Raw genomic sequence first — 21,271 nt, 5'->3', positions numbered from 1 at the left:
ACAATCACAATAAAAATGCTTCAAGATATAAATACATATCTATATCTTATTAAAGGGCTGTTTAAATGGAGTCGAATACGGTTGTTCAATAAGATGTCAAAACACTCTAGGAATTAAACAAAGTCGTATTGATACTTAAACACTTATAATATTGGAGAAGGTTTTCGACCGATTTATTAGCGATGAAAGGTCCAACAAAAAATAATCAAATTCAGTTTCAAATTTTAGTTTTAAATGAATGCTTATCAAATTACATATGTTTAACAAGTTCCATGTCGACCCAATTTTGAGTGATTTGACCATAATGCTGCATGGATTATCCAACGATATTTTTCTTGCATTTGTTATATATAATATGTTACATTTGGTAAATAATGTATGTACGTATTTCATAATGGTAAAAATTATTATATTACTATAAAGAAGGAGATTTAATATCAATATTATAACATAATTATGTGTTATGTATAATATAAAAATTAGGTAATTTATAAATATTTTTTTTATAGTCAAATATATGTCAAATTTTTTTTATAGTCAAAAATATGAAAGCTTTGAACCAAACGTTCAGTATAAGTCACGGAAAGAACGATTTTGTTGCAGAAGTATATATTTAAAAATAGACAGAAATAAATCTGAAAATAATTTTATTCAATTGTCAAATAAATAAATTATGTTGAGGAGATATAAAGAATGCTAAATTAAGAAAGAATGGTTGTTACACGTATCAAAATTGTTTGCAGCATTGCTTATTATACTTGATTTCTTTCGTATATAATTATCTTAATGGTGCAAAAAATTATTTATAAATTTGTATATTTAGCTATATTTTCTTATATTTCAAAATTGCCTTTTTCGTGCAGTATAAATGTATTAAAGTAACTAACAATTTAGTTTTTGTTGCTTAATTCCCGGGATTTAAATCTTACTTAACAACTTTTATATTTATTTTTTTTATATACTATAGAGAACAATTTTTTTCGCTCCTGATATTTCCTCATAATAAATAATACACCTTTCGATTTCACTTAGGTAGTCTACATATCTAATATAATACTATATAATACAATAATCTGTACATTTCGGAATTTTTTCATTTTGACCAAAAAGAATTGTCAAAACTTAAAAAACCTTTTTTTTTACTTACACATTTTTGCATGATAATACGGAATTATATAAAATTATTTTTAGTTTAGAAAACGAAAGAAAGATATTAATAAATATAGAAATATAACGTGACATTTAGCGTTAGGTCAATAACTTAATCGATATTGCATTTTATTTTCGATTAATCAGGTTATTTGTTTCCTACTTCCGGAACAAGTTTTGCGCGGAAATGGGAAGTTAATCGATTAGTACTTGGCTCGATCTAACGACAACTTTCTATGAAGTCGATATTTTATAGAACGCAATATATATACACGTGACTATAATAACAGAGATGTTTACGCAAAAGGGGCAAGGCTGTTGCTATGATATATCTATATATGAAAATTAAAGATATGAAATGGACGGAATGAAAGTAAAGCATGATAAGCAAAACGCAAGATAGACATAAATATTAATGGAACGTATATTAGAATAGAACATATGGTATGTAGAACATAAAATAAGACTAAAAAGTGCAAAACATAGCAAACAGAACGTGAAATAGACAGAGGTATAGAAGAAAATATGAACACAGACAAAGGCTAGACATACCATATCGCGGTATATAATTATTGAGATTTATCGAGTGATTATCTTAAATACCAATAAGCAGAGAAAAAGATATTATATCGTGAAATTATCTATTTTTTCAATCAAATTTCCTAATGTAATGTAATGTAATAGTGAATTATCGATTATTTCCTAAATTGTTACTGTTGCCTGCAGCTTATAAACATTATCGATCGGATACATGCACTTTCCGTCTCCGGGTACGATTATGGCAATGGGTGCTCGCCCGCGCAACAATGTCCGGAGCGATTATTGCCATAATTGCTCCGGACAAACGGGCGAGCGTAATTTTCAACGTTCGCGCATGCTCCAATGCCGTAATCATAATTGTTGCTGGGTACTTTTTGCCGTCGCTCCGAAAATACTAAAGTGCAATTGTGATGCCGTAATTACCGTGTAGGTAACAAGTCGGTCGAGGTCGGGCGTGATAGGATTTTCCGGTGTTTCCACGTAAATTGTATATTTCGTGGTGAATTTCAATGTGGCTTCATTGGCCTCTCGCTTACCTTTGTCCGAGAAAACATTGATCGTGGCTCCTTACAACGTAACGTGTTTTACGACAATAAACTTTCTAAGTAGAAAGTGTGTATGTGTTTACTACAAACTATATCATGAATTAAATTATAAAATATAATTATACTTCAACATAATTTTATTTGTATTATATAATTGTATAATTTTAATGCGATTTTTATTTATCTAATTATTTGACTTTTTTTAAATAATATAACATATTTACTTTAATACTTATAATAAATTAAAACTTTAATACTAAAATATCCATAAAATATATTCCTTTATACATAACATATTAAACGCATTAATAATCGTTATGTAATTTAATATGCTAATGACTATTATATCACATTATTCTGCAATGTTAATCTACGGAGATGATCACGGATAAACGGTTTACGTGGCTGCGTTGATCGTTGTCATTGATTCCGTTCATTCATACTTTTACTATTCCCACTTCCTCTCGTAAACAATAAATACAATCGGTTGTCGTAAACTTCCTTTGGCCGATATCGCTGCGTTTAAAGCACCGTGAAGTTGCACACCTATTTCGCTTTTTGCATTGCGGAGATTGGCAGTGTTTACTCTTGATATACGGCCGAATTTAATAAAATATTGCGCTGACACAATGCGAACGAACGGGTGACTATTTACGACATGTGCTACTTTTCGTAATGCGACGTAGACAAACTAAACTTTACGAAGTGGCAAGCATGAAATTTAAGTGGGACGTGTCTTCCACGCTTGCAACAACACAACATTTGCACCCAGCCATTGAGACAAACACACACCGTACAACTCATAGCATACGGTACTTAACTGCGGTTACTACTGGCATTAATTGTTTTTAGCATTGAATTTATGACTAGGCTATAAAAGAGTTGATGAATCGATGAACTTGACGAACAGTGCCGCTATTTCTCCACGATTTTTCCTGCATTATATGAGTTCGCGTAGAGAAAGCTTAAAAATCATTTAAATGCCCTCTTCTTTAGACGAACGTAAAAAAAAAAAAAACGGTATGATTACCGACCCGTTGAGAGACAGTCGAAGGAAAGTCTGTTACAATGACCTATTTCCTATAAAAGACAAACGCCGGAAATGATACGTAGATATATGAAAATAATGCCATTATGTAGGAACAATTTGTTATTCGGGTCTTAATATCCGTCGGGTGCTAATCAAAGCAAATTTTCATTCTTACCGCGTGTTGAAATAACACGTAACACCTTTATTCCGGTACAGTTGCGAAAATCTTTTATCATTACAAAAAAAAATTCAACACTGCGATTTTACGCAATTGCACCTCGTGATCTTTCGACGTTGCAACTTTTCTTTCTTTTTTTTTTTATTCATTGATGTATTATTGTTGTACTTTGGATTTCTTTTACGTAATTTAGAGTGAAGTAAAAGGTTTCGTTTCGAATATGACTGTCATTATTATTAATCGTCCATCATTATAGATACATTTAACCATTTCCTGCAACTGTTGCGTTTCTCTTAAGTGGAAAATTATCGCCGAGATGCCTACAATTCGCGCTACTCTTTTGGTCCGAATATAAAAGATAAACATCTCATCTTTTGTGAGGCCGTTTCGGCATCGACTGACCTCATTACCTACATTTCATCGAGGAACCGAACGAGAATGTAACAATGAGGGGGAAGTAGGGAGTCAAAGCGGGATGAACGGCCTTACGAAAAAGTATTTAAATCGGTTACACAAATAACGGCACCGACTTTCCGTAGGTGTGAACCGAAGTAGGAGAATAAGAAACGTAAAAATAGCTGGCTTTTTTAATCTTAAAGATCGAACTCCTCGATTGCATTACGATGAAATTTGTATCAGATTTTGTAAACTTATTAAATACGAGATTCTGTATAAAAAAATAAAACTGAAATTAACAAAGAAAAACGAGATCTAATATATAAAAAATATATTTGTTATTAAAAATTAATACACTAAGAAAAAAGTTATTAAATTTCAATAATAATTTCTTTGAATAGAATCATTTGACTGAACTATCATTTTTTTCATTTATCTAAATACAATATTTTATTTTTTTTTTAATTAAAAATAATAAAATTTAATATATTTTCTTTCTCAGTATACATAAATTTAATTTTTTCTTTTTTATATATAATTCATGCATAATAATATATATAATTATTAATAATTATTTGTCCCTTTTCGATATGAAGTTATTGCTTTTTTTCTTTTTTTTCAACAATATAGGGCTTTCACGAAAAGTATGTAGGTCCTTTCTTCGGAAAGGGGGATCATTAAAGAGAGAGAAATATGCGAGAAAAAGAGAAGCGCAAAGAACAAAAAGCTGTAAAGTATCGGCTCTCTTTCTCCTGGTAGCTGCCCAGCGGCCCATCGTAAGCAGTAGTTTGCTTGTCACGATGAACCCCAATGTCTCCGATTATTCGTTTAACGGGACTCGCACGTCCACGATGGTCGGAGAATGATTTCTCCAGAAGGCAATGGGTTGAAGATTCGGTTCGTGCGCTCAGTCTTCTTCTAGGCGAGTGCGCGTGTGGACTGCTCTGATTCCGAGCATAACGATAAGAAGATAATCATCAAGTTTTCTTAATAATTCGTTAACACCTTTGAACAAGCCGTGTAAAAAAGGAATTGTGATTTTTTAAAACGACAAATTCTTTCAATTTTGAAGAGAATATGGACCGATTGCCTCTGATAATATACATAATTTTTCAATTTTATTTGACTGAGTTATCCTCTCGGATGCAATGATGACATAAATTATTATTTGATTGTCAAATGTAATAAATCGTTAATGTCCCGTCAACATTGTCATAACACTGTTTAACACTTAATTTAGTATAAGTACTTGAAATTTCGCGCACTTCTTAGAGAAACTCGTTTTCGCATATAACTGCGAAGGACAAGCTGAAACTTTTGTCATCTCGCGTTGCACGTTTTCGTGGATTTGCGAGAGGTTTTCTTGTCGGTGACGCAAGGACCCAGTCTCTTAGAGCGTTCAAATATAATAAAATATGTACCATAGCCACGTGATGTTCAAATCGACAGTGAACGTTGACGCGAGTAACTCCCTTGGTCTTATCTCCAGTCTTTAGTTTTATCTTGACAAACCTTCAAGTTCCTCTCTTGTGAAATTCAAAGTGAAAACTTCTTTGAATTGAATTCGAAGCAAAATTTATGCTTATTTATTGAAATCTAAATCTTCGAATATTCAGAATAGAATAATTGAAAGATAGATGCAAGAATAATGCTGAATGAAATTTGCGAGAAAAATAAGGAATTGTGAAAAGTCAGAAAAAATTGTCACCAAGGAAAAAACAAATTTCGAAGTATGGGACGATATAAGACGGGGAACGATTTTTGAAATTTAAATATTTATTATTTATACGTCAGACGAACCTTAATGTGTATAGGTGTATAGGTGTCGCACCAGTAATTCGCTTACACCTTAAACCAGTCGACTTTGAAATATCTGTCTGTACACATCGCACGGCACGTCCGTGCTGTTTACGCACGCGCTAACTCATTAAGCCGTCCAAAACGGGTTCCGTTTTATCGAACGTAAGTCGATGAGCGAGTATTTTGAAACTTGAACCATTTCCATGGATTTATAATTGCGATGATTTTGATAAAACCTGAACATATCGAGTGAAAATTCCTTTTTTCTTCTCAAAAGGTATTCCTGGAGCATCGAGGCAAGGATGAGGTAGGACAACTAGTCGGTGCCAAGACCCATGGCGCAACACCCTTAGTCATGGCATGTCGGAACGGACATTACGATGTGGCGGAATATCTCATTGAAAAATGTGGGGCAGACGTGGAGCAGCCTGGATCAGGTCAGACTGTAATTCTTTTACGGCTTCTGTTCGGGCTAATGATCCATTTATTATTGAAAATAGTTTTCCCATTTAAAAAATGACGCTTGACAAAGACGTATTTTAGTGCTTTTTTTTCTTTTAAATTGAATTCTCGGTGCAGGTAGCTTAAAAGTCATGGCCGCTATAATAAACGTCTCGTACGTCATAGGCTGGTACAATGTATTGTACTTGATGTGATTTTATTTATGATTATTACGTCTACGTCATTACTGTTTTTGTACATTGAAACCAGTATATACATATATAGATCCTCCACTGTGGTATTATAATTTTACTAAAATATTTTTTTGAAAACAGTGGTCTTTGAGGGTGAAACAATCGAGGGTGCACCACCCCTCTGGTGCGCGGCGGCCGCTGGCCACTTGTCCTTAGTAAAACTGCTTGTGAGACGAGGAGCCAAGGTGAATTCAATCACGAAGACGAATTCTACGCCTCTTCGTGCTGCATGTTTCGACGGACATTACGATATCGTCAAATTCTTAGTGCAACATGGTGCAGGTGAGGAAAGATACAAATATAAATTTGAAAATTATTTTCAGAGATATAAATTGATAAAATTCTTTTTCAAATTTTGTATAATTTTGTTATTTTTCTTTGCGGAAGTGCGAAGTAATGCAAGTAAAATAAGCTTTGCAACTTAAAAATTTAATTTAAACTTATTTATTAATTTAATTTAAACTTATATAGTTTTGTAAAAATTATATTTATTAATCAAGGGATTGATTTTTCTATTAAAAAAATAGGATTGGGAAAGTGACTTTGTAAAACTAGTTATAGTTACAGGTTTTCCTCTTAAAAAATGAGTAATTACGAGTTACCGTTATAAGATACCGATTCTGAACAGTAACACGTTACAGTTACATTTGCTCAAAGAATAACGAGTCGTTTTCATTTACTTACAAGTACTTTCCAGTTATTTTTCTGTTAATTTTTTGTAATTTTTTGCGTCGCTATTTTAAATACAAAAATCTTATATATTTCTAATATTACTAAATTATTTTACTTATTGTAAATATTGATTATATTATACATTATATCTATGTATAGTAGATGTAAGATGATATATATACTTGAAATCATGTAAATTGTAGAAGCAATATTAAGTCGCGTTCACAAAAATCGGCACTCAAAGTCCCCTATCTTAATTCTTAATGCAGATATTTACAGAGTGTAATTATTTTATCAGAGATATGTTCAATCTAAGAAATAATTACTAATTGTTCACTGAGCACTTCATTTTAATTAGCCCGTTATATTGACAAATAAGTCTAAAATATATAAAATAATTATAAAGGTCACTATATTATATTAGTTACAAGTTACAAAAAAAATGTAAATTAAGTTCCACTTGCAAAAAAGTAATTCTAATAATGAGCTATCTACAATAAGCCGTTATCGAAGTTGTAAATCGTACATCATAAGAAACTGATTAATGAGCTTTCTACAATAAATCATTAGTCACCACTCATGTCATATTAGTGGTAAGTCAGAATTATAAATCATAAATCTTAGAAAACTTATACCCAAAATAGATCGTATTAGACCAACAATTACAATTTGTATTAGATCTACGAGAATCAATTAATTAAGAGAAATGAACCTACTTTTAATAAAAGCAGATGTTAGTATTTAAATATTTCAGAATAGATTTATATAGGTACATTTACATACACATATCCAATTCTATAAATCCGCACCGAAATCTTTTTCGGTCTTCACATTTCGAAACACATTCATGAACAGAACTAAAGCAGAACTAATATCACATAAAATTATTAAATTGATAAGCAATATAATAATGTTTGATGCTAATAAACATCTTAGAAGGATATGAATAATTTGATGTTTATCTAGCATTTTAAAATTGTAAATAATTTAATTTATATTATATAAATTCATTACGAAATATCTAAGCACTAAGATCCGCTTTGATTAAAAATATATATGTTTCTCTTAATTGATTCTATTTAATTGGTATTAGATTATTACGTTACAATATTTCAAAGATGGTTGTTTTCAAAGCAAATAATAATAGATATATTATCACTAATTACTGACTTATTATTACCTTATGATACACTACTAATTGGCTTACAATTTGCTCCCTACTTTTAATTTATTACTAACGGCTTATTGTAGAATGTGTGTAACTGTAACTTCGTTACGAATCACGAGTTACTTCCCAATCCTGAGAAAAAGTTACTTTATAATATTTAAAAATTCCATCAAAACTCTTACTAACCTTTGTCTTCTCCGTTACAGATATAGAGATGGCGAATCGACACGGGCACACGTGCCTAATGATCGCCTGCTACCGGGGTCACGTTAAAATAGCGAAGTTCCTACTCGCCCTGAAAGCAGATGCGAATCGCAAGTCCGTGAAGGGTAATACAGCACTACACGACTGCGCCGAAAGTGGATCCTTGGAGATACTGAAGATACTTGTCGAGCACGGGGCCCAGATGGACGTAGACTCTTACGGGATGACGCCACTTCTCGCGGCAGCAGTAACAGGTTAAAGCAGAAAGTTCCACGCACCACTCGAAGGTTCCCCTAAGACAGTTTATTTAGCTTCGAGGAAAAATGCGAGCGCTGACCGAACGTTTCTTCGTTTCCTCTTTTCCAGGTCACACGCATATCGTCGAATATCTCATAGGCATTCCCCAGCTGTTCAGCAGGAAAGAACGTATCGACGCGTTGGAGTTGCTTGGAGCCACATACGTGGATAAAAAGAGAGATATGATTGGCGCCCTGCAGTTCTGGAAAAGTGCCATGAACGAGCGGTATGTTTTCACACGTGAACAGATTATTAATCCGTTTTTTTCTTTTTTTTTTTTTTTTTTTTTTTTTTTTTTTTTTTTTTTTTTTTTTTTTTTTTTTTTTTTAGAACACTTTTTATATAATTTTATATGATCGGAACACGAAACAAAGAATGACCCCAAAAACCACTTTTTCCGATTAATCTCAAAAAAATTTTAAGATAAACATAAAAGTAATTTTAAGGAATCAAATAATGCTGAACATACAAAATTTTTCTGTTCTAATTAATATTTCGTTTATGGCGTCGAGTGGCTCACCATTTGGTGCGATTGACTCGCGATCTGAAGACCCGAGTTCAATTCCACGTGCGCCCAAACGCAATTTTTCGCGTTTAATGAGCCAAAAAATGGCTCCACCTGGTGATCAAAAGATCTATGATCATCAGCGCCGTTCGGATTCGGCGTTAAACTGTAGATCCTATACATCAGTAGATACATATCAGTAGATATTTGTCTCTAATATCTGACTGAGGTAGGATTCTGTGGATCAATCACTCACAAATCCGAAAAACAATCTGATTCGAGAAACGATTATAGGCCTCGGACAAAAGAGGAAGAGACCTATAAGACGTCCTATGGTCCTCATAAGGAGATAAAAGGAATCATTATTATAATTAATATCGTTTGGCATACAATGCAATTCAAATTTTTAAGACCACAAAATGAGCGAAATTTGAGAGTCGTTCTTTAATATCATAAATATGAAACATTTTATTTTATGAATTAAAAAAAATATATATAATTCTAATTTTTATTTTTAAAAATGAAAGTTTACGCTGTGTTGAATAATATATATTTCTTCCCGTAGATATCGGGGAGATGGACCAGTGATAGCAAAACCTGAATCTCCGCCGCTTGTAGCCGCTTACGATTACGCCCGAGAGGTAATTGAACCCGAAGCTTTGGACGATTTGTTAGCAGACCCAGATGAAATGCGCATGCAGGCACTGGTGATTAGAGAACGAATATTAGGACCGGCTCATCCAGACACTAGTTATTATATTAGATATCGTGGAGCTGTTTATGCGGACGCGGGTAAATTCCGTCGCTGCATCGAATTGTGGAACTACGCTCTCGACATGCAGCAAAGCATGCTGGAACCACTAAATCCTATGACACAAAGCTCTCTATTCAGTTTTACCGAACTCTTCAGCTTTATGGTGGGTGAGGAAGGTAGACAGACGACAAGGGGTCGTAGAGTACCACCAGTAAAAAGGGAAGATCTGATGAGAGTTTTTGAAAAAGCCGTAAGTACGAAAAAATACCATTGTTGCCTCAATCAATTGGTCTGTTTCCTGTTCCTGCACTAGACTGAACTAGAACTTTCTTTCTCGCTTTCTATAAATATCAAACATATACCCACATATACCTATCTCACTTTAAGTTCTAAAAATGTACACTAGTTCAGCTACAGAAAACAGACCTAATATATATCATCATTCATTTGTTTACATTGCAAAAATGGTTTCTAGATTAACGAAGTAGCGAAAGGAAAGCAAATGCTGGACAAAATGGGCGATCTAACATGCGAACGTGATTTTACATTCTTGAACAGAGTTCTTGTTATTACTCTGCATTTGGCGTGTCTATTAACGCGCGAGACTGGAGAAAAGGATAGCGAAGAATACAATGTCTTCCACAAAGAGCTTTACAAGTTAATCCGAATAAATGCCAAAGGCAAACACGTGAGTGGCACTTAAAATAATTGTTAATAATAAAAATGAGACTAAAAATAAATATCTATGTTTTCGGTCCTATAATGTATTTTTCAGGGCCGCGACGCGCTGCATTTAGTTCATAGCGAGGACGGTGCGCTGGTTGGCAGGTATCCCACGTGCAAGTTTCCATCTCCTCATTTGACTAAAGCTCTGCTGAAAGTAGGTGCAAATGTGGCTGCCAGGGATAACGACGGCAACACGGCTTTGCATCTTACCGCGCTATTGCAGCCTTGGCGACCGATTCTGTCGATCGACCTGCTCAACGCCGGCGCGCATCTCGACGCGATAAACAACGACGGCAAGACGTTCCAGATGCTATTGCCTAATAAAGAGCTTTACGATTCGATTTGTCCTCTAAAATACACCACACTCGCCTGTTTGGCCGCGCGAGTGGTTAAAAAGACGCAGAACATCAGCAGAGTGCCCGCACACCTTCGCACTTTCGTTGAGATGCACTAGTAATGCTGTAATGAGACACCACCAGTGAAATGCCATGGTAAACACTTTAATCGAAAAAATGTGACGAAATTGGAAAACAATGGTGATAATTTGGGCGTTATATAACTTGAATTCATAATTCATTCATTCTAGCATTTCGATATTCACTTTATTATACAGAATTTCAAAATCGTTCTTATTTCTGAATTTTTTTTTAATGAGGACGATTTTGAGATATCTTGTATATAATCCAAACTAGAACAGAGATAAAAAGATTGTCCCCGAGAAGCACAAGTCTTCTGACTGATGATATAATACGAAGCACACGTGATCCCAAGAAGATCTTTTGATAGCTTCTCTCGTAATATACATAAAACATGTTTCGCAATAAGATTTTCGCAAACAAAGAATACCTTTTTTCATTTAGTTTTTCATTCAACTTTCTTTTTATGCTTCGTAATTAATTTACTAACAGAAAACTCCAAATATATGCGTCTTTTAAAGCGGCAATTGTAGATTTCGCAATTAAAAATGTTATATTCAATAAAGTGCAATAATATAACTTTATTTATGTATATACATATATATTTTTTAATACGATTATGGTAATTGATAAAATATCTATTTTCATAAAAAGAATTTTAAAAAGATTAAAAAATTTAATGAGAACCTGGAACAATTATTATTTCAGTTGATAATTTTTATTATGCCTTAGATATATATTAAATTATTTAATCAACCTTTATTTTAAAATTGATTGGAGATATTAATATTTTCATCAAAGTAAAATTGATTTATCAGCATTTTTAAATCCTTACTTGCCATTATTTTCGTTAGACTGACTATTAAAAAACTATTAATAAATTAGTAATATATTTTAATAGATCTCTTTAGTATCAATGTGTGATGATACGAGAGAGGTTTTTCAATTTTGATGAGTAAGTTAGATGATAACAATATTGGTATTGTAACAAGGTGATAATGCAGATATTGTGATCTTATTATTGCGAACTTGGCTAATTAGGCCTCTCCCTTATACATAAACCCCGCGCAAGCCATATTATATATATATATATATATATATATATATATACATAATAGTTGAATGTTAGATAACATAAATGTACGTTAAATTCAAGTGTGTTATCTTAGAAAAGTGACTTTTTACCTTGCTGTATAAACAAATAAAGAGAATAGATATTTGTAATAAAAGTTTTCTGACACTGTGAACAATGTGAATGATACAATTCTATATTTAGCATACTACAATTTTTTTTTCAACATTTTTTGCATGTATAAAATTATGTTCTCTTAAATATATGAATAAAATGTGAAACATAAAATTGTAGTATGTTGCGTTTGTTTCTTATTTTAACACGTTTCGAATACACCACATAAGTTACTTCAGAATTTGCTAATTATTAATATTCCATCGAGAGTAACAGTGATTGGATGATTCTATATATATATTATTCGCACAAGTTATAAAATTCTGCGCATTCATACCTTTATTTGAAATGTGATAATCCATGTATACAGTCTACAGAGAAAACCACGCGTCACTACATAATTATATATAAATATATACAATACATATAAACGGACGTGTGATGTTTAAGGTGCCTTTTTCTTTTGAGAGCTGTTGAACAGTGCACTCTTTGCGCTAAACGTAAACACGATTGTCGCAGTACTGTTTGTACCATTAAGACTAATTTACACGTACGAATTACGTACCCATATTTACCGTTATTGTGCAATTTTATATACGTTTTATATGTTTTGTTTGAACCGATGATCCCGTTACTGACACATTTACGTGCGTCCGAACTATTAACTGCATCAGTCATGTTATAGGACGTCGCGTTACGCGATTTTCCACAAAGATAATAATCCCTTACACTTATCCCTTGCATACCGAAAACTATTTTATAATGTATAGGTAAATGAAGAAATACAGTTGTAATTGAAAGTATCTGATTTAACGATTCATTCTTTTTTATTTTGCGCGACCAATTCGCAAGATTTAAGTTGTGTTCCGTTACTCACGAGTACTGAAAATTTATAGTTCACGTTAAGTATACTATAGATTTTCTGTACTCACAGTGAATTATGGAACGCAGCCACAAACGTCACACGTAATAGTTTCCCTGGAAGAAAAACATATGCGTAAAGTGATTGTCAGTTATTAAAACTTACCTGTCATTGTCACATTTTGGAACAGAAGTTTTCTCGATCGTGATCTGAAAATAATCAACAATATCCATTGTATCTGTGCCCCAGTGTAATAAAAATATTCTTTATATGATAATTTATACATATACTATATAATTTTATTTTGTCTCGCGAGAAGAGAAAAATGCTTTCCGTTTTCACGTAACAAGAGATATTGAACGGTTTGCACTGTACAAATCGCTTAAATATGTCAATGATAAAAGAGTAAACGCTTCTTGGCCCCTAAAATCGACGGAACTGTTAATGCGAAAAGACACGAGCATCGATTCTCGAGGAATAATATAAATAACAGTAACGACAACTTTTATATCATGTATCAGAATCCTGACGTAATGTCAATAACAAAAAAAAAAAAGGATAATATTACGTCTTCTTCAACTTGTAAGAATTTAATCAAGCATTGAACGAAAGGGAGGATCAATCGCTAAGAATGCGCTAACGTGCGCATGTTTTATATCGCCGATCGCAGGTGAAACGTCGATGAACGCTTACCATTAAAATGTATTGATAAATTTCTAGAAAAAAACCGCAAAGTTCCGTATACGACAAATCGACGGAGATTGTACAAAGTGAGTACTTCGAAATAAATACAAAATTATTGGCGCGCATAGAAGATTTCGCCGTCCTTCATTCACAGTTCTATATACGAAATCGACTACACCATGTTAAAGATGACAAAAACCTCGTGTTAACTATTCCTTTCTCGGTCACATTTCCATAAAAAGTCCATCGATGCGAGTTCAATTTCATCGACAGTAAAAGTATCGCTAAAAATTATTGGAGATGAAGAATACACTTCGTAACAGCACCACGCATAGATAGACATTATGAGCTTTTAAATTCTCGCTATTAATGACAGAAAAAGTAATTATACTAATCTCTCTCTTTCTCGGGGCCAGATATCATCAATCGTCTCTCTTCTCGGAATCGTCTTCGGAAAATCAGGGAAGAAAATCATCTGAAAAAGTATCTCACCTGAGAGCTTGAACGAGCACCTTCCTCCCCATTGCGCAGATACTGACGTCCCAATTGTACGGAAGATAATCTGAGGAGTGATCTGTATTTTAAGACGTATCAATAAACGAATGGACTCGTATTCTGCTTAAATGCAACGTGTTTACAGGACTGTTATGGCTAATCGTACCATTTAAACGCGTTGCATCGCATACTAAAACTCACTTGACAAGATCCATCCGAACCAACAAGAGTGATCGCTTAAAAAAATAATAAAAATTTCACACAACAGCACAGAAATAAAACACAACGACCAGCATAGTTTTTTATAGCCAAAATGAATTTGGATTTTATTCAATCACTGTTATGAGATTGGTGGTTATACAAGAGTGTTATACAATAGAATGTTCCTCGAGATCTACATGGCGAGAGGAGAGTTATGTTTACCAAAAAATATTTCGGTGATATCAAATGCAATTCATCCATCGTACCGGATTCAATGTCTGCGTACATTTCCATGGGAGAAACAGAAAAGATTAAGACGCTATTCAATGTCACGTGAGGCTCGATTTACTTTTTGGTAAACATACTACGGTGCATAAAACGCAGAATTTATGCCGAATCTAGATCGTCCGATGTACGTTCGCCGAAATATTGAAGCAAGTTTGAGTAAACTGAGAGGGGATTTTCCAAAAAAGACTACACAAATTTTTCTCGTACGTTTCATCATCGTAAATCATTCTTACAAAGATGCAAAATAGTGTATATATAGTACGGTAAATTAAAAGAAAATTAATAATAATAAATGATGTGATCGCGTAAAAATTGTGGCGATAAAGCGCTGTCCCCTGTCAAAACATCACACGTGTTTTTCTTACGCATAAGTGCGAACATGTGACAAGAATATCCAGCACGATAATATCCACGATCTGCATAAAGTAAGATTTTAAACGAGTGTATCCCTCGATAATTCGCAAGCCGGAAATCTAATTTCCTCGAATAATTTTACAACGTTAAAAAATGTATTTTCATGAACGAAAGATTAATCTCTATCCCTTAATGGATTCAGCTGCGAATGAGCAGAGCATCACGTTAGATCGGAATGATGGAGAATCCATCGATCTCTCGTCATTAATTCGATAATTAAGAAGTACAGACTTACAAACTACAGAATCGCTAATTACTGTAATTAACCTGTAAATAGTGAATAACCTACACACACTGAAAAGAATCCTACTGACTTACAATAGATCATCATGAAACCTAAGCCTAAAAACAACTAAACTATAGTCACGATCGCTAGAAAAAAAAAAAAAACTGATATAAGAAGTGAACAATTAGTAGACTTCCATTATAAAAAGGAACGATAGTCTAGTGATAAACAATACAGAATTGAAAAGTTGAAAGGGGATAAGAGAAAGAGAGAGGGTGTGGAGAGTGTACGTCAATCAGTGGTTATAACTGTTTCAACGTTGAGTAGCCATCATACAAACACGACTTGCTGATCTTCCAAAGACAGACACTTCTTACTCATTGTCCTAAGTTCTGGCAGATAACTAGGATGAATCAAGTATTGTCATTAGAAGTGGAATCCTGCAGACGACACATAAACACCCAGCTTCCTCACGCTGCGTCAATAAGTTATGATTAAGCATCGAATTATGATAATATAATCTTTTCTATCGACGTTACCTTGAATCCCTCGAGGCTATCCTTTTGTTCTTAGTAGAGGCGCACTTCAATTGTCCTGCCTTCAAAACGCGATCGATTCATCATAGCTAATTGTGATAATTAAGGAAAACTCAATTGTACAACATAATTTTTTACGATAAAATTAACAAATAGATGAATAATTGTAATTTTTTTTCTTTATTACATATCTCGTAGTTACTAATTTAAAGAAAAAAGGAAAAAAATTAATTATTTTTTCTAACAAATGTTGAAATGTTTGTTTCGCTTTCAAAAGGATACTCACAGCACGCTCGGCATCCCATTCAGATGCGAATCGTACCATGCCCACATCGGCACCTCTCATTTCCGCGAATTTTACCTCTCCAGCGTCCTGACATTTATCACGCAGTATCTGCCACGTAGTGTTTGGAGGTAGCTGCAACATAAAAATATTATAATTAAATATTAAACTATCAAATTTCAGTAATAACATTTTGATATTTATATAGTTACTTAAAATTTTATTATTCTGTAACTGAACGTCTTTTAAAAAATTATTATCATGTAATTGTTCTATATTGTATATTATATCATATGGAGTCTTTTAAAAACGGATTAAAGTGAAAAGAACACCATTTAAAAAAAACCTTTTTTTTTTAAATCCCAAGAATAGATTCTTTTTTTGCGGTTCAAATATTTCAGGAAAATAATAATAGAAAATGTAATAATAATAATAATAATAATAATAATAATGGAACAAAAGTACATACGTTGGTTATAACTATAGTATCTGACATCTGTCTTGAACCGTTGGAATTCTGTCGGTTACCGCCACCACTTTGGCCTTGGTTCCCAGAAAACCCACCGCCACCACCAGAGACACGGTCACTGTCCCCTCTGTTAAACCCTCCATCAAAATCTCTACCGCCTCCACCGAAATTTGAACCACCAAAGGCATTGTTACCACCAAATCCAATATCGTTATCTAATTTAGATAGTCCACGTGGTGTGAACGTATTGTTTCCTTGCCCACCAGCTAAAGAAGCCTGAAGACCACTTAAGCTACCGACTCCACCGCCAAAGTTATTCAAGTTCGATGCTAATTCATTTGTCAATGAAGAATTCAGCAATGAACTAGTGGTGAGATTAGCACCTAAACCGGCACCGGCAAGGCTAGCTTGAAGGGCTGCTGCATTTGTATTTGACAATGCCGATGCTAGAACAGATAAGATCTCATTTATTTAACGATTTTAATTGATTTACAAGAAGTTCATGTAACAGGCATACGCTCACCTAATTGCGCAGGAACAACGTTGTTTAAACCGGCGCCAAAAGCGCCCGCAGCTAAGACAGGCGCTGAAATGGGATTTACCACTGGGGGATTGTTTGCCTGCACATTAGGAATATTTCTAGCAACGTCTAACAGTCTGTTACCACCAGCTCCAAGTCCCATGCCGATGCCTTTCAATCCTGATTTACAAAGTAAATTCGATTTATAAAAAGTGTATCAAGCAAGTGTATCATCACGAACTGATAAATAATGTAAGTACCTTCAGGTAATTTAGGTGGCATGTCAGGTTCATTAGCTCTGTCGAGTCGAACGGTCATACGCCTGTCATACAACTGTTGATTATGAAGCATTGAAATGGCTTGTACCGATTCTACCGGATGATCATATTCAACGACTCCAAAACCCCTTGATTTACCATCCTTGTCTTTCCCTAATTCAACATGCAATACTTTTCCAGCTAATTTAAAAACTTCAAGTAGCTTCTTTTCGTCAACTTTATAGTCCAACTAAATAAATAAATAGATTGTGTAATTCTCCGATGATTCATACTTTTTTTAAATATAAGCGTGTTAAACTAACGTTAGCGACGAAGACTCTTGTGACCAAAGGACCATTGATGCCTAAAGATTCTAAAAATTGCGTACTAAGACCGTAAGTGTTTCCAAATTTATTGTCTCCACCTCCGCCACCGCCACCACCGCCACCACCGCCGCCGCCGCCACCTCCGCCACCACCACCTCCGCCACCGCTAGGTGCAGACATATTTTGTCTCCCACCACCTTGCGGTCTTGGAGGATCTCTGAATCTGTCGTCACGATTTCTATCATTGTTACGACCTGTCGCTAAACGGCCATATTTGTCACGTTCTACATCAAAATCCTATAAATTAGATAAAATTTATCAAAGTTACAATAATATTAATATAATCTTTAGTTAAGTTTTATACATTATATTTTTATATTTTTTAACAAAATAAAAAAATTATGAAGAAATTGGATTTTTCTATGATGTATTTGAAAGTATTAAAGTAATACTTTAGTTTAAAAAATATAAATCTTTTATTTAAAATTGTATTGCTGAATATAAATATTGAATTGTTTTATCTGTAGATATATGTATATTTATTTTCATATGAAAAATATAAATTTTCAACACTTCTTGTGAAACTACACATCCTTAAATAAGATCTATTAAAATTATCTAAAATATTGCACGAAAACAGAAAATTTTTACTTACTTCTTTAACAACAAGCTTCCTCCCTTTAATGTCGTATCGATGCATCTTTTCCACTGCTATCTTCACCGAGTCTGAATCTTCAAACTCCACTATCCCGCATCCTCTAGGCTTATCATTCTCATCCGTAAAAAGCTCCACATGCGCTACCTTACCAACCTCGGTTCTGAACAAATCTTTAAGATCTTGCCAACGAAAATCATAAGGAATGTTAGAAACATAAATTCGCCGTTCAGAAGCCTTCCTGCTACGATCATTTCTGTCCCTGCTGCGATCGCGACTGGCCGAGTTTATGCGATTTGGTCTGTCCGACCTTCGATTACGGTCGCGCTCTCTGCTTCTATCTCTGTCGTCATTGTTCTGTGCCTGATTACTGTAATTACATGTGCAAAATAATGTAATACATAGAGAATTAAAATATTATAACAATATATTAATTTCTATTTTTACCAATGTAGATTAATTTTAATCTCAGTAATTCTTAGAACTAGAAAAAGATGAGGAGTTAGTTGTGAATCCAGATTATAATTAAACTATATTAATAAAAACAAAAAAATTAATTGATTAGTTTTTCATTTTTTCTAAGAATTAGAGAAGGATGAAAAGTAAGTTAAACTGAGATTAATCTACATTGATAGAAATGGACATAAAAGAAATAAACTTATTTTCGGTCAAAGTGGATCTTATTTAATACTTTATAAATATTTTAAAATGAATTTCTATACTCAATTTTACAAATCGCACGCTGGAAATCCTTTTCCATTTTGTTCACAATTACGTTTCAAGACTGGAAAGAATTTCGGCGCGCAGTTTGCAGAATTAAATCCATATATAAATTCATACTCTAAAATATTTAAGTACTAAAATCCACTTTGACTGAAATAGGTTATATTTTTAATAAATTTATTCTTGTTAGTGTAATATAAATTGTAATTATAGATGAAGAGTTAGTGGAATCAAAATTAAATTAAACTATATTAGTAAAAATGGGAATAAGGCTTGATTCCATCAATGTGTTTAACTTACTGTTTATCTTTTCTAATTCTCAGAATTAGGAGAAAAATAATGAGTAAATCTAACAAAGATTAAAATTAATCTTACATTGATAGAACTGGACCCAAAAATATAGAGGTAATAGAGAATCTAGCCACAAATGATTTTGTCACAATCTTATGGATTGTTTTCACATTGTGGTTACCTAAAGATTAAAGGTTATCAACAAATTTATCAATAAAATTCATTAATTTTTGGTAACTTTTAAGTCAAGACTATGTGCTGTTTAGCACTCTCAACACTCAACGAGCATTGTTTGTCCTTGTTCAACATTTGATAAACAAGGATGAAATAATTCCATAAGTATTGTGAGCATTAAGTGGAACACAGTCTAGATAATTATACACTGTGAAAACAGGGTTGTAAGGAAGAAAAGTATATATAGTTCTTTCATATACATACTATCTCACTTTAATTTATACTACCTCATAATATTAAGTGTTTTCTATTTATTGACACAAACATCACATTGTACATTGTTATTTACTCTTGAAATTTAATGAATAACAAAGATAGACCTACACTTATGTCACCAAAAGCATTCATTATAGAGTATTAGAGACAGTAAGATAAAGTTAGAATGAGATAGTGTGTGTATATATGTATGCATATGTGTGTGTGTGTGCGTGTGTATATACATAAATGTATATATCTCTCCTTCTTCGTTTTGATAAAATCATTAGTGGCCACAAGATTCAGTTACACGATCTTTAAGTATAAAAACTACATATTATATAGACTTTTATCATCTTACATTATAAACGTAAGGAAAAGGAGATAAATCATACATATGAGAGAGATATCAGAAACAATGGTAGTGTCCCGACGATAAGAGCATATATGAACGAAAGGTTAAGAACTAGGATGAAATTTTCGTTTAGTCACACGCTTGCACAATTGCCACGCTGAAAAATATCGAACGGTATTTATCGAAATATGCTTTTGCTTTCATCATTACAATCATCGCAGAGATCGGAATCACAAGGTCGCATCGCATCGTGTCGCCGAGCGTATCGCGTTGCATGCCACGATGACTCCGCGATAGTCCAATAGTTAAATGGACGGTTAACTATGACCCTCGTGATTAATCCATAGAAAGTCGCATGGGACGTTATACTTACTCTTCTGTCTTTATCATCATAAGAAGCCGGTTCTCGCTCAATTTCGGACACGCAATCTTACGAACAAACCGTTAAATGATATATTGGATATATCCAATCCAAGTGTACACCGAGCGTCATATAAAATGGCCGTCACCGGAAGTGCGAGCACGGAGTATTGCTACACCCGGATTTCACTACGCTTGTCAATGTCGTGAAATATCGTGTTCTTGCAATAGGTGCGTTCGGCAATGTCAGAGAGAAACCTGAGAGAGGATATAACGACCTAAAACCTGTAACCACAAAATACTGCCGCGCACTACTGCCCACTGCAAAAGTGGATGTGAACTACATGCCAGATCCACTATTCTGAGGATAACGCATATACTTTTCAAGACTGATGGTAAGTAGATATTCGCGGTTCGTATAATCGTATTCGCGCTACATAAAATGTGGATCAGAATAAATATTCCTCCCTGCAACTACATATATGTATGCTTACTTCCATGCGCGTGATGTTTATTATTAAGCTTAAAAGTATTAACATTAAAGATATATATTACACCCATTTTTTTTACAAATATGTTAAAATATATCGCGCGTGTTTATATTTTAAATAAGTTATATATACATATATATGATCC

General features: G+C 33.5%; 2 protein-coding genes across 7 annotated transcripts in view; one reads left to right on the top strand and one right to left on the bottom strand.

The window, feature by feature from the left end:
• Positions 1 to 14,583, top strand: part of LOC108773690 (protein fem-1 homolog CG6966) — a 36,990-nt gene extending 22,407 nt beyond the window's left edge. Inside the window, exons 2-9 of one of the 3 annotated variants that reach the window (XM_018539589.1) lie at positions 5,916 to 6,075; positions 6,415 to 6,615; positions 8,380 to 8,631; positions 8,744 to 8,900; positions 9,745 to 10,183; positions 10,409 to 10,621; positions 10,709 to 11,150; positions 14,224 to 14,583. In XM_018539589.1, coding sequence (XP_018395091.1) covers positions 5,916 to 6,075; positions 6,415 to 6,615; positions 8,380 to 8,631; positions 8,744 to 8,900; positions 9,745 to 10,183; positions 10,409 to 10,621; positions 10,709 to 11,113 — 1,827 coding nt within the window. In that variant the 3' untranslated portion in view covers positions 11,114 to 11,150; positions 14,224 to 14,583. Of the gene's footprint in view, positions 1 to 5,915; positions 6,076 to 6,414; positions 6,616 to 8,379; positions 8,632 to 8,743; positions 8,901 to 9,744; positions 10,184 to 10,408; positions 10,622 to 10,708; positions 11,595 to 14,223 lie in introns of those variants that run through there. The other 2 variants (XM_018539588.1, XM_018539590.1) reach the window with 2 other exon arrangements.
• Positions 12,454 to 20,865, bottom strand: rump (heterogeneous nuclear ribonucleoprotein rumpelstiltskin). Of its 4 annotated transcripts, none has more exons than XM_018539594.1 (9): positions 20,649 to 20,865; positions 18,478 to 18,847; positions 17,820 to 18,119; positions 17,500 to 17,746; positions 17,243 to 17,419; positions 16,720 to 17,165; positions 16,250 to 16,385; positions 15,971 to 16,056; positions 12,454 to 13,332 (listed from the first exon to the last, which is right to left on the bottom strand). In XM_018539594.1, the coding sequence occupies exons 1-8, from the start codon at positions 20,666 to 20,668 to the stop codon at positions 16,001 to 16,003; spliced, it is 1,752 nt and encodes a 583-aa protein (XP_018395096.1). In that variant the 5' UTR covers positions 20,669 to 20,865; the 3' UTR covers positions 12,454 to 13,332; positions 15,971 to 16,000. The 4 variants fall into 4 exon arrangements, with proteins under 4 accessions (XP_018395096.1, XP_018395093.1, XP_018395095.1 ...); XM_018539591.1 differs by lacking the exon at positions 12,454 to 13,332 and adding an exon at positions 14,601 to 15,906; XM_018539593.1 differs by lacking the exon at positions 12,454 to 13,332 and adding an exon at positions 14,601 to 15,871.
• Positions 20,866 to 21,271: the final 406 nt, after the last annotated feature.

This window comes from Cyphomyrmex costatus, unplaced genomic scaffold (genome assembly GCF_001594065.2).
Source record: "Cyphomyrmex costatus isolate MS0001 unplaced genomic scaffold, Ccosl1.0 scaffold216, whole genome shotgun sequence".
NCBI classification, from domain to species: Eukaryota; Metazoa; Arthropoda; class Insecta; order Hymenoptera; family Formicidae; genus Cyphomyrmex; species Cyphomyrmex costatus.
The sequence above is the reverse complement of the archived record's forward strand: the minus strand, read 5'-3'. Positions and strand labels throughout refer to the sequence as shown.

Coding starts and splice junctions, on each gene's coding strand:
- rump (XM_018539594.1), bottom strand. CDS start 20,668: ATGATGATAAAGACAGAAGA. Junction 18,848..20,648: donor ATGATGATAAAGACAGAAGA/GTAAGTATAACG, acceptor ATGTAATTACAG/TAATCAGGCACAGAACAATG. Junction 17,747..17,819: donor CAAGAGTCTTCGTCGCTAAC/GTTAGTTTAACA, acceptor TTATTTATTTAG/TTGGACTATAAAGTTGACGA.